This window comes from Manduca sexta, chromosome 26, assembly GCF_014839805.1.
Source record: "Manduca sexta isolate Smith_Timp_Sample1 chromosome 26, JHU_Msex_v1.0, whole genome shotgun sequence".
NCBI lineage: Eukaryota > Metazoa > Arthropoda > Insecta > Lepidoptera > Sphingidae > Manduca > Manduca sexta.
In genome coordinates, this window is record NC_051140.1 from 16,072,369 (window position 1) to 16,089,983 (window position 17,615).

The 17,615-nt window shown below is 34.1% G+C and overlaps 2 protein-coding genes across 8 annotated transcripts in view; both read left to right on the forward strand.

Annotated features, from left to right (window-relative positions):
* Positions 1-1,046: 1,046 nt before the first annotated feature.
* Positions 1,047-7,326, forward strand: LOC115450835 (extensin). 4 transcript variants are annotated; one of them, XM_037443479.1, is made up of 9 exons: positions 1,047-1,365; positions 1,932-2,009; positions 2,362-2,497; positions 2,596-2,743; positions 3,006-3,132; positions 3,506-3,559; positions 4,205-4,521; positions 4,712-4,828; positions 5,030-7,326. In XM_037443479.1, the coding sequence occupies exons 1-9, from the start codon at positions 1,254-1,256 to the stop codon at positions 5,126-5,128; spliced, it is 1,188 nt and encodes a 395-aa protein (XP_037299376.1). In that variant the 5' UTR covers positions 1,047-1,253; the 3' UTR covers positions 5,129-7,326. The 4 variants fall into 4 exon arrangements, with proteins under 4 accessions (XP_037299376.1, XP_037299378.1, XP_037299375.1 ...); XM_037443478.1 differs by having other exon boundaries at positions 1,048-1,365; positions 4,703-4,828; XM_037443480.1 differs by having other exon boundaries at positions 1,048-1,365; positions 2,608-2,743; positions 4,703-4,828.
* A 786-nt stretch (positions 7,327-8,112) lies between these two features.
* Positions 8,113-17,615, forward strand: part of LOC115450834 (protein FAM13A) — a 34,333-nt gene continuing 24,830 nt past the window's right edge. For 3 of the 4 annotated variants that reach the window (XM_037443557.1, XM_037443558.1, XM_037443559.1), the window contains exon 1: positions 8,114-8,283. The gene's annotated coding sequence lies outside the window, so the exon portion shown is untranslated. Of the gene's footprint in view, positions 8,284-17,615 lie in introns of all 4 variants that reach the window. The other variant, XM_037443555.1, reaches the window with a different exon arrangement.

Below are 17,615 nucleotides of genomic sequence, written 5' to 3' on the forward strand. Positions count from 1 at the left end.
CCGGAATAATTCGCATACTTGTGCTTGAAATACCGAAGCAAAAAAAAACTGCAATGTCATAAAATATAATCTCTTGTAAGTGGGCCAGGAAATTATAACATTATTAGTAACTATATTATGATTTAATCGGTTTTATTAAGTGTAATGCTTGTGGATACTGTTTATATTCTATAGCGATAACGGATGAAACAGTTACCGCATTAATGAATCACTTCGTACTATAAAGATTTATTAGTAGGCATGGCCTTTGGTTCTGGTAGATACAGAAGTGTGTCTGATACTAATTAGTAATGGGTGTTTAATTAATGATGATCTTCAGCTTAAATAGGCCAAGTAAATAACTTACAGTTTTTAATTTCTTCTTTGGTCCGGAAGGTCCGTCCATTTTCAAAGACAGAAACCAGTCACTGAATAATAAAAATACTTTTATGGAAACGTTCCTTTACCACATTGAAAATGAGGACATACACATAATATTTCACACCAATTTTTTTTTATTGAAAATAAATGAAACGAAGAAGTCACACATTAGACAGGGAGAGTTAGAAAATTGTTTGGCGACTGTATTGTCAATTTGATATTGACAGATGACAAATCTGTCACGTATTTGGCTGGCTTATACATTCACATAGCATTCAGAACGAAATTCAGATTCTTAATTTCAGTTTGTAAATTTAAATATCATTCCGGATATGTAAGAATTGCTTATGTGTTCGTACTTATAAAAAATCAACGTTTTTTAGGGGCACGTGGGGGCACTCAGTGCCCCCAAAGCAAATTTCAAATATATCAAAATAATTGTCAAAAGTACATGAAAGAAAGGGGGTACAAAAAATTACGGACTTACAACTTTTAAGAACTATCTTGCCCCCAAAAAAGTGTGACGAAAAAGGCATGTATATAATATTATAATTTTCTTTGCTTTTATGTCTACCAACAGAAGTAGGTTCTAAAGAAGTTGATTCTTAACTCATAATCCCATCTTGCAGACAATAAAATACCTCTTGTACTTCAAGATCAACGAGAGGTAGACATCTGTGCACGACACTAGTGCAGAAGAAAAAAAAATTGTCATTTGTCGTCAGTCAATAAAATTGACGAAGAAAATATAAAAAACGCAAAAACAATTTGTTATTTGCCAATTACCTAATATATATTTTTTAATTCATAGCAGTAATCAATAACTTTTCAAAATACGACTATTATATCATAAAGGAATCATTGCCGATACCAACATTCTGTCCGTAGAGAAAATGCCGTCCGTAACTTCGAGTACGGGCGAAGAACAACCTGAACAACATGATGAGAAAATGTGGACTGCTCTCAAAAGATATATTTTACGAGAGAGACAACGGAAAAAAGAAGGTAATGGGCCATAGGGATACAAACCTTCCTCGCCATTTTTTAAATTCTTTGGGATAACCGATGTATCCAGTTCATTAGTAAACATTTATGCGGACATTTTAGCTTACTTGTAACGAAATATGTTAATCTAGTTCTATACACATTTTCTAAGAACCTAAAATGTACATATTTGTTATAATTATTTAGTTGTTTTCATGTTTCATGCTAAATGCAGCCTGCTTTTGATAGCTTCACCTGCAAATCTTCAAAGAAAGCTTATGTTCAGTAGTAGACTTGATGAAGTCATCAATAGACGATTACCGTTTTTATGTTAATTATTTATATCCCCTGAGATTTTTCTGTTTTGATAGCACAGACTTACAACTGAAAATATTCAATAGCATATTAATAATTATATATGTAATTAATTTGCAAAATCAATGAGTCTAACTGTTAACTGAATTATTATTAGAGTTTGCATTACAGCTATTTTTGTTTTGAAAGTTAAAGAATAACTGAAAAAGATTAAAGAAAGGAGAAGTGAAAAGATGACCTTGAGATCTTGATGTCCAGTTTTATGTCCACAGAGTATGAAGCAGAAGTGGAGGAAGAAAGATTACGAAAGGAGCGGGAGGCCAGAGAGAGGCAAGATGTGATGACACTAGGTGGGTATTAGACAAATTTTAAAACAATATTTCTTGCTATAAAAACAGATAGTGATGCTTTGTAAAATAAGAATTAGGCTGGCCGGTAGAATTGTGACCATGCTTGATCACCACAGGAGTTAATAATTATGAAAGAATATTAGGATATAGTGGTATGTAAACTGTGTTTTTTTATATGTTAAACAAAAGAATCTTATTTTTGGTCTATGGTTCTTTTGGGTTATGTGCACAAATTCCTAGTGGATTGTGAAATATTGCTGTATGCAGCAGCTTGTAATTAATCAAATGCTTATAAAGGATACTCATTTCATATTAGTACAATTTAAATTCTTACTAACCATTGTCTTTATAGAGGAAACAAAAGAACAGATTGATCAGTTAGAACAAAAATTAAAACAACTTGAAAAGGAGAAACAGCAGTTGTTCATGCAACTAAAGAAAGTACTTAACGCAGATGACATTAGAAAGAAACAACAGAAGGAAACCAAGTAAGTGCAACTTAATAATATTTATATATACAAAGTTTCTTATTAGAATACTTACAATTTTTAAATATTTATATAAACATGCATATAAAGTAAAACAGTGATCATTACAGTGAAATGCAACCGATGAAGATGCCCATGGGTAACATACAGATACCAATGTTCCCAATGCCCCCATCCAGCGGACAGGGTGAGCCCCCACCCACACAGGGCAGGCCTCCACCCTTGACATCTCATATGCTGAATAAGGTACATAAAAACTACATTGTCATTTCTTTTGATTCTATATTTATATGATGAAATATGTTTTATATTCATAATATTGTATACATGCTCTCGAGTATTATTCATGGAGGAAGGCTATGTTATTAAATATTATGTCTGACAATATCATATATGAAGAATAAATAAATAAATTACAAGAACAGGTGTGTGAGCTTGATGTGTTGAATGGGGAAAGATAATTTATCTCTGGTCAATCAATATTCTATCGGGACGCCTGATTCAACAGCAAACCATAGTCCGCGGGGCTATCCAGCCGGGTGTGAAACGTCCGCGCAGCCCCTCGCCCACATACGCGCTGTATGCGCACCGCCTGCACCAGCCGCCCATGAAGCACCAGCCGTACAGTGATCACAGTGAGTCCTGTACTTGTGGCTTTACTATTTTCAATTACACATATTGGTATTAAACTAGTTTGATGTTAATCTTGAGGATATTTAAAATGTTATGTTGCACAGGAAGTTTTATAAAATATCGTTTTTGCATAATTTTGGTGTGGGAGAAGAAGTATTTGCGAATTAGATTAAATATAAAATTATAATTGAGGGTTATATATAGTGAAACTTTCCAATAGAAAAAAGGACTAGTAATCCTTTAAAATACCCATAAAATCTCACAAGTTTTCAAATTTTACTATCTCAATGTTTGTTAACATTGTGGTAAAAAAAAAGATCATCCATAGTTAATGGTGTTTTAAGTTATAGCGTGTAACACGATAATCTTTTGCAGAGGTAGAGGATGGCCGCATGGGCCGCCAAATGGCCCGCGCAGTGCTATGGAACAGTGAGTTGAACCGTCGCTAGGTGTCGTCACTGTCGCTTGTCATCTCACTCGCTAGCTTCAGATATTTTCACACTCCATACCCTCGTTATTCCTATGCAGTATGACTCTAAGATGGCCGATCTGAAGTTAGGCACAATACATGTCGGAAACAATAACTGTCGCCTTATAGCTAACTTCGAAGCGGTCAACAAAGAGCTACCATACTGTACTTGTATTATTTTTTAATTTCCGATTCCTTTCACTAATCGCATGTGAGCTATGTTAAAGTTATCCCCTAATTGTTTGTCCAGTTGTCTTTATGTTGCTTATGTTTCATTTTAATAGAAACTGTCCATCTATGTCAGTGTGTTTGCTTGATTCTCTTCTATTTTCCTATCCATTAAATACTTTTTGTTTTCATTCACACTTCATCTAACTACCATCTAACATATTAATAAGAACTTAATATTTCCATCTGTAAATAAAAAAATCATGGTATATGGCAAGGAATGTCTCTTTCATTATTCCACACATTCTTTTCATTTACTTATAATGATGAGAAAAATTTATTACTCATCAAGAACGTAAAAAACGAAACTCAGGGGAACCCATAATCATCCATGAAGAATTTTAAAAGCAGTTATAACATAAATATTAACATTTCAGAACAATCCCAGTACGGGTCATCAGTGGGCGGGTCGTCTGTGTCCTCGGTGTCTTCTGTGTCGTCGACGTATTACGCGATGCCGACGTCTGGCGTGTCGGGCGTGTCGGGGGTGTCCGGCGTGGTGGTGGGCGAGCGCCCGCCGCCGCTGCTGTACGCACACCACGCGCACACGCCACACACGCCGCACACGCCACACACGCCGCATCATGCCAACTTAATGTATCCCCCCGCTCCGCCCGCGCCACAGCATGTGTACATCGATATGCTGAAGAACCGTGATTCGCAGTCGCATCAGGATCCGAAGAAGGACGCTCAGGTATGGTTTTGAATTAAAAAATTTGCTAGGCACAAAAGAAAACAAATAAGATTGCCATAGGCACTTGATGTGGTCATTTCTGGAATATTCTAGTCCAATGATTATAAGCCAAACAAAAATTTATATCTCGTATAATTGAATTCCATGAAAAAAACCCTGTTTAAATGTATAATATTGATAGCCCCCACAGGTGCTGATTGGTTTGAGCGATAACCACCCATCGGTGAGCAGTGGAGTGGCGTACGCGCAGCCCCCAGTGAGTCGACATCTCGCCATACACCCGCCTCAGCAACATAACAATCTACAGGTGATCAGAAATATTATTTTCAACACTGAATTCATTTTATTTCAATTATTTACTGAAATACGTTACATGGTATACATAATATTTCGGTGTCCAATATACTAATTATATCGAAATTAGACGTTAGTAAAATAAAAGAATTGCAAATCAAAAAATTAATAATGGTATCCTAATGTCAGCATTTAATTCTACATTCTATTCCAGACTGCAAAACCGGGCAGTATAACTCAAGGGTACCCCGTCCAGCAGTCGAACCCCAACGTCCAGAACCCGAATATATATCCGAACAGACATCGTTATTAGCTAGTAATCATCAGGCGGCATCCAGCCAAGCAGCCACCCTAGCGACCGCCCTACCATCCACGGAAATACAGATACATGCGTTACCAACACAATGCATGGAGGAGTTAATCGATATAAATTTATCGATTGAAAACATTTTATCGACTTATCGATGTTTATCGTAAAGTCGATAGTCTGTGTTTTTTGTTTTGAAATTCTTCTAAGCAAAATGTCGCGATATTTGCGATATCGAATGATGAAATAACCTTTAATAAAATTAGGGTATTTGCGTTTTTATATTCCAAGGCCTCTATTGTTGCAATTGTTTGTTATTATTATATTTTATTAATGGCCGTGGCTTCAATTTATTTTTGTTAAAAACGTAAGCGACTCCATGTGCTGTGTTCTAGCGCGCCCACGCAATGCTGTAAGTTCTGTGCAGTGTTTGAAAGGACAATTTTAGTTATAAGTTCAAATTAAAACAATATATCAGGTGGACATTAGAAATTATTAGTTGTACAATATAAATGTGCAGTCTGAACAATTTATATTATTGGATCAAAATATATCAACATTATTTTACGATTTCATTCTATATTACATTGGAAGATATGTCTTATGTTTGAAAAAGTAATTTGAGTTTTATTACATTATTGAAATGATTCAAGATCTATTAAAATTTTCATGAATGTATAACAGTTAGAAACAGAATAATGGTTCAAAGATAAGTGTGGTATATCTACTACAAAACAATCTAGCAATATTCGCTCCATAGTTCGCTAAGCGTTTTTGAACTAAGTAATTGTCCACGAATTAGATTTGCAGGTCATTTTCGTTGGGATGCAATATGTAAAAATCATTTTTTCTTGATATTAAAGGATCTACAACCCTATAATATAATATAATTATAATTTTACCTTATTGATACTTGAGTAATACATAAAAATAAAATGTTTATGTCCTATATAAATAAACGTGAATAATGTAAATTGTTTTGACTGTACTTTCACTATAGTCTCACTGTAAATTTTGTATTATAATGCTTCGATTTAAGCATGGTTACATAAGAAAAGTTGTCCCTGCCACACAGTGCATAATATCCAATAATACCAGAACACCAATTCACATATTTAAGCTTGTATATCGTCACATGGTTCTGTACCTCTCTAGCAGGAATTTACGCATTATCGTATATATTTTATTATTTCTTTAAATGACGAGACGAGCTTGCCATTCGTCTGATGGTAAGCGATATGACCGCCCATAAACAGTAGAAACACTATCATACACCTTGAATTACAGAGTATTGTTTGGTATTCCCCTGCGCTCGCCATCCTGAGACGTGAGATATTAAGTCTCATTATGTCCAGTAGTTACAATGGCTACAATGTCCTTCAAAACAGAACACAACAGTGATTACACACTGCTGCTTGGCGGCAGAAATATACATTGCGGTGTTACCAACCAAATGGACTCTCACATAATATGAGAGACCTACCACCAGTTGTATTCATATCGAGAATTTTAGTTACCGTTTACGTATTTCTCTATTGTTTTGCCAATTATACACAACAAAAAACAATTCTCACACATTTTAAATTTATTTATGGTTCCGTGATTTACTGTATGGGGTTTACACACGCGCATTGTTTACGTTGCCGTGTTTTAGGTCCAAATACGCTCTCTGGGGTGCTGTTTAAATTTTCACACAAAAAATAATTAAACCAAACCATTGCATTAACAACATACAATATTATAAAACAATATTGCGTAAATTCGTTCTAGGAGTACGCTTTCATTATATAACTGATAGTACAATAAAGATAAAAGTATTTCTTATACAAAAGATTATAGACACTGTTCTTATGTAACTCATGTTTAATTATTGTAATCAAACATAGAACAAAATATATAATAGTAATCAATGGATTGGACCGTATTTTCAATACATTTAATATAATCGATGTATACAATAGAAATATAAAACATATATTCAACATAAGTTATTCATATTTATGCTTTTTCTATGTATGTTAAAATTGTTTATTGAGTAGTAAAACAAGAAATATCTATCAGCATAGTGTGGATTGTCGAATACAAGATTCAAGTAAATGGTGTATCTATAGTGAATGAAAATGTACTAATATAAAGAAATGGCTTTCATCTCCTTGACTGCTTGCGGTGGTATTTAGGTAATATATGAATATGCGAAGTAAAATGTTTATTCTTTTATTTATTATATTCTTAAAGCCTTTGCCTACGATTCTACTTGCGTAAAAACTATTCCCCAGGATAAATATTTCCCCCATATAAAAAGTAACAAGTATAAATGGTAAAGTTTTGTAGTTTCTGTGACTAGCGCGATGAAGCAAACTCTTCAGCTTTATATATTAGTTTAGACAATGACGCCTCGCCTGTGTGCCTATTCCCTACCCAACAGTCTCACAGTGTCGTGCTCGTTTGAAGTATAAATTTATGATTTTACGAATAAAGTGGGTACTTAGAAGGTCCGTGATTATATGCAATGCATGTAACGCCATCTACATATATTCTAAATAATGCACGAGAGCACACGAAAATCCGCATATAAATTATTACGCGTTGCAGTTAGATGTCAGTAGTTTTATTATAATGGGTACTAAAAAAATCTACAATTTTTTTCTTAAGTACGATACCTATTACCTACATAAAATGCAAAATTTCTTATAAATCAGGCGCAGCATTTCCAAAAAAACAATTACACGTTTGTGTATAGACCTAAAACTAGGTATTATATAAAGTTACATATAGAATTAATTCCTAATTTAGTTTCTATCGCCCATAGTCGGACGTTTCTGTCTTCGAAGGGCGTTACCTATTGAAACATGATTTAATTACAATAGCATTGTAGTTAATTTACTGCTTTACTTATACGTAATACTAGCAACAACACAGCCTCACAGCTTCCGTAATGTAAATAGGTTATAGAAAACAGGTATTCAAAATGAGTAAAAAAGAAATAAAGAAAAATACTGGCACAAAAAGACATTTTCACAGGCAAAAACATCAACAATTTTCTGTTTGTGTTCATGTAAAATTTTTAGTTTTAAAAAAAATAATCAGCTGATGTGATTGACTTTTACGATTGTACAGCCAATCACAACAAATTGGAACTGGAAACCTTCACGATTGTTAAGGTAAGCAGTAGCTACAATTATATTTAAGGGATGAAAGATATAAAAATCTAAATAAAATTTAGTGACTTAAATTTGTTGAAATTCCTTTTTTTTACTTTCGCCCCGTGCCCTTAGCGAAAATTTTTGGGTCTGCCACGCAAGAACCCACTTTACGGCATTGTTTATTAGGTGTACTGTATAACACTGACTTTATATAAGTTTACCCCTATATATATTTGTTAAGCTAAACTTCCTATAAAAATGTTTCTGGCAAAGTGCAAAGGTCAAAGGTCATCATTTGCAGAAAGCAAATGGCCGTGCCAGCTCCGCAACTGACCTAGGATAACCAATATACCTGTGGATAACAAACCGCTATAGCCTACCAAGCATAAACCTTATATAAGTATCTACCTATTCCAGATTAAATATCTGATGCTTTATCACACTTAGGGTGTTTTCTAGATTATATTCTAATTTAATTATACCTATTTCTGATATGGGTCTGAATTATTTATACTTAGGTAGGTAGGTAGGTACTTAATGTATAAAATTTTAGTTAGGTATATTTTGCTCAAGTACTTAAGATACGAAATGTTTGTATGTATAGGTACCCAATGAAACATTGCTTAATCAGATTAATTACATAATATTCGTAACAGGGTGATTGTAACTTCAGGAAAACGAGAAACGTGTGAAAAAGTTATTGACCCAGGTCAGTAATAATATTTGAAGTTTGAACTAATTCATCTCGCCAATATTTTACACAGCCCACGCATTCGTTCGAGTAATAAAACCGATATAATCCTGAAATACCCAATCGATAATTGATATAAGCCTTTGCCTACAGTTCCTTTATTTGGTACGATGAATGAAAACGGGCGGTGGGCGGGGTAAGCTCCCTGCCGGGGCCCATTTGACCTGCAAGTAGGTCGCCGTGCACCGACGATCGATGCATACGCCCGTTGCATCTTATTCATCCACCGCGAACATTCTAGTAATTTGATTTATTACGATCGCTGTATTTTCATCTGTCACAACTGTACAAAGGCTGGAGTTATTGAGGCATCTTATCAGAATATATTCTTAAGTTTTGCAATAACATGAGGCCTTAAAGAGATAGTTTTTACAAAACTAATTAATTAATACGAGGCGTGATCATTCTCCAAATGGTTAATACGCGAACTGGTGAAAAGTTCTAGCGTTATCCAAAAAATTTAATAGCGAAATAGCTATTGTACTAATGCGTCATTGAAGTATCAAATTTTAAGGTCTCATAACGTCCTCTGAATTATTATTTATTTCAAATTTAAACAACATTTTATAACTTTATTATTACTTAATGTTCCTAGTTAATCTGAACTCTGAAGGCATTTCTACCAAAGAAGTAGAGAATTATAAAGTCCAAGTTAGGTATCTACAAATAGCATACCTATCAATTCTATCCACTTCAAAGCCGCTTAGGTGGGTTTTAATTAAAACTGTTAACTATGAATTCATTCGATCATATTTTCCACTTTAGCTATTAATTACGCAGAGCTCATTAAAAGTACGCTTCTTTTGCCACAAATATTTCACGGTAGTCGAACTTGACGTATTGAATTTGATGTATTGAAAAGACTTTGGATAAAATATAAACGAAATACGTATTTTGATCAAAGAGCGTTTGCTGGGTTGAAGTTTTATTTGCATATGAAGATAAATTATTGGAGAGCGTTTGCCGTTGCTTATTGACATTGGAACTAATCGAGTGTGTAATGAATGCTTGATACGTTTTTGCCTCTAGTGTCGTAAATTAAATTATACGGTAAATAATACCGATATTTATTTACTGTTAAGTATTTAAATAAGTAATTAAATAATAGCCAGTGGTCGTCGTAATTTTGGACCGTGTATCACGTAGATAGGTACTAATTAGGGTAAATGCGATACTAATTAGGATAAATACGGGAAAGTTTCTTAAACGTGCATCGTGACGTGACGTGGATGACGGAAGTTTGTGGCTCTTATTTGGGTAACAAACAAAACAAATTAACACACATCACTCTTTTATCTCCGAAGGAGTAGGCAGAGGTGTAACTAGGGCAACGACTTCGGGTTGATAGTGAGCGAGAAAACCCTCATTATCACTTTGCTCGACCCGGGATTGGAAGCCGGGACCTCAGGAGTTGCACCGCCCACTCTGTATAACTATGGTACTGAGGCAGTCCGCTACTAGCATAATGGATCATTGTATTGGCAAAGGTAATAAAGATTCGTCGGATTGATCACAAAACCGATAAAGTAACACGGAAAGGGCGTCTTAGGGCTAAATTAATATCACTCTGATTCCTTGGTCTCTTAAACTGAATTTATATAAGTAATAAACAAATGTCAAGCCAGACGTCTTAGTCAATGTTTTAACAAAATTATAGCCATATTTATTAGGTAGAGTTTTTCCTTTTTGTATATCTCATTTGTTCTTTCTTTATTCTTATAGCTTTCATGAAGACATAACGCAACAGAGCGTAAGAATTTTTATCAGAATACCATTGGCTAAGGGTCCTTATACCCTGATTCCTGCCGACTTCCCTTTAAGTAGAATATAATTATCATTAGAACGATTTACAGACCGCATTCATGCATTAATTTGCAATACATATAGGTACTAATATACCTATATAATAAGGTGCCAGGTTAAGGAGAGTTTCTCCTTTCGCCATGAGCATACCCGAAATTTCGCAGGCGGTCTCTATATTTATCACAAGTAATGATAAATATGGAATACCGGTGAAATAAGTACCGTCAGGTAAGAATTTACGTAGTTGCACTGTTTTGTGTCTACTAATTGAAGTATATTTTGATTCTAGCGACTTCACCTGCTGCCACACTGCCTGTAAGTTACTAATGAGATATCACCCTAATTGATCGAGTATTCATGTTGAAGACAAAATTAGCAACGAACTGACTCTAACACTTAAAACCACTTGTTGGACCTCGTTGTTTTGATGACATCGAATTATACATTAACACCATTAACTGGTGAGATTAAAACTCAATTCGATTCTATATCTCGATAAAACACTCCCCATTTATAATTCGAATTATCTTTGAGACTATTATTACAGTTGAAAAAATAGTAATTCACCCCGGCAGCCATTAAATAATATTCCGAAACTAATGGTAATGAAAAGGACACGTGCAGCATTCCAAATAAAGGATGGATGTGCAAAGAACTATTGTAAAATAATATTATTATTAGGTTTCAGAATTTAATTCAATATTGTACGGTTATTCGCCATATAACATAAACGATATCCTATAATTACTATCTATGTAGCAACGTAGTTCTTTGTTGACGTTATTCGAGATTGGACTAGATTTAACTTTAGTTCATTTGTCTAAGGAATAGCGAATTAGTTACAGGATTATTTCATAAAAATAAGATTATGTTGATATTAAGATTATTTTGATTTTGACTGTCTTAGTGGCGTAGTTTTATTGTGGTACAAATGCAAATGCAAAGGTCTCGGGTTCTATCTCCGGATCATGTAAAGTGATATTGGGTTTTTCTTGTCAATATCAGACTCGAACTCTAGAATTTGCCCGATATGGCAATAGGCTCGCCCTTTAATTACGTCATGGTATGGAATACACATGGCGGAAAGTGTGTACCAGTTGAGAGAGAAAAGGCATGTGCATGTGTATGTGTGTTTTGATATTCATATGGTTGATATGATACCGCCGCGCTCTCAACTCGTAACAAGTGTCATGCAATTTCATACATTTACGCAAATGGTCTATCCAGTTTGAGTTCACTTACGGGAGTCGCGACGTTCATGGCCACCCTTTCAGTACTATTTTTAGAGTCACGCTTTAGAACTTTAGAAGAAATGTTATAATGGTAACATATTAGAAAACTTGATCGAAGGTATTTAACTGTTCACTATTGTGGCATTCATCGTAAGAAAAAATTAACTAAGTGTTTACATGCATACAATTTTTTTGTTTTAAGATTATGTAAAGGTTACAATACTTGGCAGAGAAAAAGGATTGGACTGAAATGGCATGAAACGACATTTTGATAGAGTTGAATATAAAGGATTGATGTCAGTGCATTAAAAATTAACATAAGGTCCTTTACAAATGGGGATGCTTCAAATTAAACGCCCGTACGCCTGGGAAAACTTACGTCTGACTTCAAAACTGAGAAATAAGAATGTAAAAAATTACACTGGCATTCACCGAATTCCACTGAAAAACTTTTTATTTTCTTCCATTCATCTTTTAGGTTTTGAATGGTTTCCGTTGTTTTAATTTTATTGTGTAAATTGTTTCGCTCATTTCGTCAGTTCTAACTGGCATTGATTCATTTCCTTTTGATATACCTTGGGTTTTGTTTATGTATCTGGCAAGTGTTTAGAATTCATTTTGGGTTTGGGTACTCTATGGTTATTTCACGAATTGCGTGACAAATCTGTGTAGGAAGTTTTTCTTGTTTTAAGTCAACTTGCAATGTAAACATTAACTTAAAATTAATTCGATGTAGGTAGATTTAAATCGCAAAAGTTCGGTAAATCATTAAATTATCTTTATTATCTGTAATAAGGTACCATAAATATGATGTGCTTACAATTCTTAATTGTAAACCTGTTTATGAAAAACAATAAAATATTATTATAATAATGCGTCAAAAAATCAAGATGCATTTCTGCGCCTACTTCACCTCAGACGTCCCGAGTAGCAAGGGCTCTTAGCTGAGCCCAGCAGTGTAACGTTTTTAGCAAAACGTAAAGCAATAAAGCAGTATCTCTTCTACAAACTGACTGAAACAAAGAAACGTTAAAAAGAAAATGTTGGCTCGAAACACTCACCATGAATACTTAAAAATCATAACAACGCCATAAACGTTTAGAATAAACCTTATATTACGACAATAACATATTGGCAAAGTAAATGTATTTTTTTGTTGGTAATTACAAGCAGTTGTATCTTTATTTATTTATACTTGGTTACGTCGATAACTTCTAAGTAATTATGTTTCAATACATTTTTATTCTTTATCAGTATTGTATCAATTATTGAGTGCAAAGGAAGTTTTGATTTATTAGTTTAGAAATATTGCCGTTCACAAAACTTTTCTTTACTACTTAGATAAAATTTTTGCATCTAGGGTAGAAAGTTTATGTGGCTCTAACATTTGTAGTCCAATTACGCGTTAAAAGTGTCTCGGACCTAATAAAAACTTTCACTTTAATTCTTCGTAATCCTTCTAGAATCCTGTTTTAAGTACCATTATCCTGACGCTCCTGTCTATTGCTGGCATGCGAAATCGTATCTTACTCCCTTGTGACGACGTACAAAAGTCTATTGTCACTGAGAGGCGAGGAAGCGAAAGTACGCACGCGCCGAGCTATTGACTTCCCCCTTCCTCCCACCAACTAGTGAAACCTGAGCGTAGCGCTCTCAGGACTAGGAATAAAGGATAGGTACAAACGAGTGACGGGATCGTCTCTGATGCTGGTTATGTAACGCCCTGTGTGCAATCGAAAGCTAATTTGGCGTAAAACAGAATAGCAATTTATATTCTAAAGTTAATTTACAAGTTATACTCACATAAACGAACATATGCTCACGCAGACATACCTTATGGGTTAATTGGAAACGCAACTAATACATTTTTTATTCGCCGAGCTTACATGATTTGATAGAAGACAATCTTATTATTTTAACAGATGGTAAGAAAATAATCAGGTATGTCGGAATGCTAAGTTATCAGCACCATCAATGAACGTCCACTCTACTTGAGAATACGTAAATTTACGTTACCAATCTTTAAGAACGAGAAATTGTGAAAGGGAAGGTGTTTATTATACCACCAGTAATTTTATTGACCGTTCGAAACGTTAAAAGAAAGCTATCATTACATTGGCTTTCTGTAAGACAGTGTTTTCGACACGGTAGTGCTGGGTTATTTATATTTCAAACTATTTATTTTATTTATTATACAACGCATTTCATTATTATAATAAAAACTAAAACCTACCCTATTAATAAGTCATTTACAACCCTTTAAGTCTTGGAATATCTTACAGGAAGCTTTGCTTAAGTTCGGTAATTTACTATTTCATCGAATTGTTTACATATGTTAAAGGGTTTCGTAGAATTTAATGGACTACCTATTTGGAATGTAAAATTAGCACATTCCTTTGTACTGATCGATATTTCATTTATACAGAAACTTTATGTACTAGTTATAACTTGTTGAATGGAAGCCGAAATTAGTTTTAGTAGCAGATGGACTTTGCACAGAATATTGGAGATTACGGATTAACACATATTCAGTGGCAAATATTAGGATGAAAATGTTTGAATTTAAATACCTAAGCGGAAATTGCTGCCGGTAGGACGTTTGTATCCGGTATATGCAGTTCCAACAGGCCGGCATAATTGTGTCGATTGACGAGGGGTAATAATTTCTTGTCAGTAAACACAACTGAACCCCATCCCGCGTACCATAAGATTCAGTGTGTTCAATTTGCCGTGCGTTTTTGATACGAGAATTTGTTTACGTCTAGGTAGCCCAGTGCTTTGTCGATTTTTATCTAAGCAGCAATGTATAGCTGTTCTATAAATAAATCATAGTGCTTTTGCTTCAACTCTCACTTCAAGGTCATTGTAGCTATATTAGCAACTGCACATTGTGACACTGGACACCCAAACTGAATGGTTGACGAGCTCAGCCTAGGGTTGTAGTTCATTTTAGAATTACAAGTCTTTAAATAGCCTTGCCACTGCGTATGGTCATTGGCAATAAAGCAAGTAAACTTCTGATTCTATAATAGTTGTAAAAAAATTATGATATTAATACATTTTACAAACGAAGAAATCGTTATCTGGCAATGCATTCGGCCGATTGTTTCATCTTTTGGCTACAGGAAAGATGACGCATTTGCTATACACTATATGTTTTAATATGTCTAAACAATGTCAATAAGCTACAAATATACATATCGTTAAGAAATAAGTTTAAAACGGTCGTCATACAATAGTGTACAATTTATCTTTTAATTCTGACTTTGTAGCCACTATAATTACTAAGCATTATGAAACTTCGCTTCTAGTCTTAGCATTATGAACGCAGTTTAATTTCACGCAGAGCTTTGTCATTCAAAGTTCTAGTCAGTGTTGCTAATGTTTATGGGCTGTTGGGGAGCTTTCCATCATACAAATGACCCTCACTGCTCGCAGTTATAAAACTTGATGACCACAATCATAGTAGTAAATGCGTACTTAACTTAAAAACGCCAACAGTAAAGTTATGTCTATGGAAAGTTTTAGTGGAAGGTTTACTCTCCCGTATTTTAACTGCTTCGTAACGTAATATTAAGTGGCGCTCACTGAAGGAGAATTTTCTTATTATTTCGTATAGAACTTTAAACTTAAAATATTAACCGTAAAGTTTAGAATCATTTGTCAGTTTTAAAGGTACGGGCGATTGAAAATTATTTGTATACAAAATAATAATAATGAGGATACAAAAGGAAACCGGTATCGCCTCTGATTTGATACGATAAAACAACCTGTATTGCACAATCAACTAAGCATATGATCTTACTAACCAGTTAACATATTTCCTAAATGTAAACAAACCTAAGTCTATACCAATATCAGCCATAAAACATGTCAGTGCGCAGCCCACGTATTTTTAGACATTTCCGCACGAAAGTACACAGGTATAAGCGTTTCCATACACCGCCGTGTGATACGAAAGTAGTTTATATGTTTGCAGTTTTCATAGTCCCGTCAAATAACCCGGCGTCTCTTTGTAGCGGCCGCTATTTTAAGAATTCAAATAATTTCCATCCGAGTTCGCTTCTCAGTGTATTGTGAACGTAGTTTAAACAATTGATAAGGAAGAATTTTTTCCTTATAAAGCGCTTTTCAGAGAATGTTTTGTGTTGAGTTTACGAGGTTTCCGAACTTGTAGACGCAATTTCTAAGGGTTCTGTTTCATTAGAAATGTAATATATTTTGAATGGCCTTACACGATTTTTGCATAAATTATTATTATAATTTTATTTAAAAATTGCAACATTTTGATGAATGGTGTTTGTATTATGAAATATAGTTAAATTATAAGTATATGACTTTGTGAGAGATAACATTTCCCTGGAAAAGTTTTAAAAATTGTCAGCATTTAAATATTTTTTTGATTAAGGGATAGTTTTTCAATTATGAGATATAATATATTCGTAAGATAGACACATACGAATTAAATATGTCTGTTTTATGCATTAAGATGTAAATTTGTCTCATTTTTATATGCAGTTAGGTTATAATTTATTTGATTGAAATTTTATCTTATGTTTAAAAAATTTGCCCAGAATGTAATAACGATGTTTTGCCATTTATTCTTACCATCTTGGTCACGGTTCTGTGCAGGACATTGTCTTCTTCTAGTTCTGAGACGGTAAAGGACTTCCTCATGTGTCCATTAATAAAAGTGGGTAAGAATTTCCAACAAACTCATACGCAATATGGAAATATCTGAGGTTTGTATCCTGGGGACTCGGTTTTGAACCTGCGACTGTCTTCTTGGCAGGCCGTTCTACTCCTAAATATTCTACGACCTTTAGTTTAGTGCTTATTATGTTGTAAATTTTCCTAATCCGATTAGTGCAATAAAGATAGGATATTTTCCTATCCAATTAGTTACGATAAAAAGCATTTTAGCAGTTTTATATTGTAAGCCATTTTGATAAATCAACTTCGCTTTTAAAAATCTTATACGAGTGAAATTGGTCTTTTCCATAAATAAAGCTAAGGTACATTTTTATGCGAAAATAATGCAAGCACGCCATGTGGCGATGTCGTCATGTGTTGGATCGATTGTTATGTTTTCCAAATTATCATAAAGTAGCTTTTGCTCGCGGCTTCGCAAACGTTTAAGAGTTTCCTGGTATAAAAGTCCCGCTTTATATTTTCCCTGGACAGACTTGACCTTTCCAAGATCTTAAACTATCTCCATACCAAATTTCATAAAAATTCGCTGAGTAAATTTTGGGAAAATAGATAACATACAGACAGACAGAAAAGGGAACTTTGTTTTATAATATGTATAGATGAATTTTAAATTGAATTAAGTACATATACTGCTTATTCAATAATTAAAAGTTAGGTATTGTAGAGACTATATCTTATTCAGAGGAATAAGAAAAAAGTCGATAGAAACAATCAAAGAATTTGTAACGATGACTTATCTAGAGTCAGGCTGACTCCCACAGGCAGGATGTACCGTCCCATACACTAATTAGACGTAATATAATACGATATAATGCCTAAGTATCATTCATTTTCATTAACTAATGGATTTA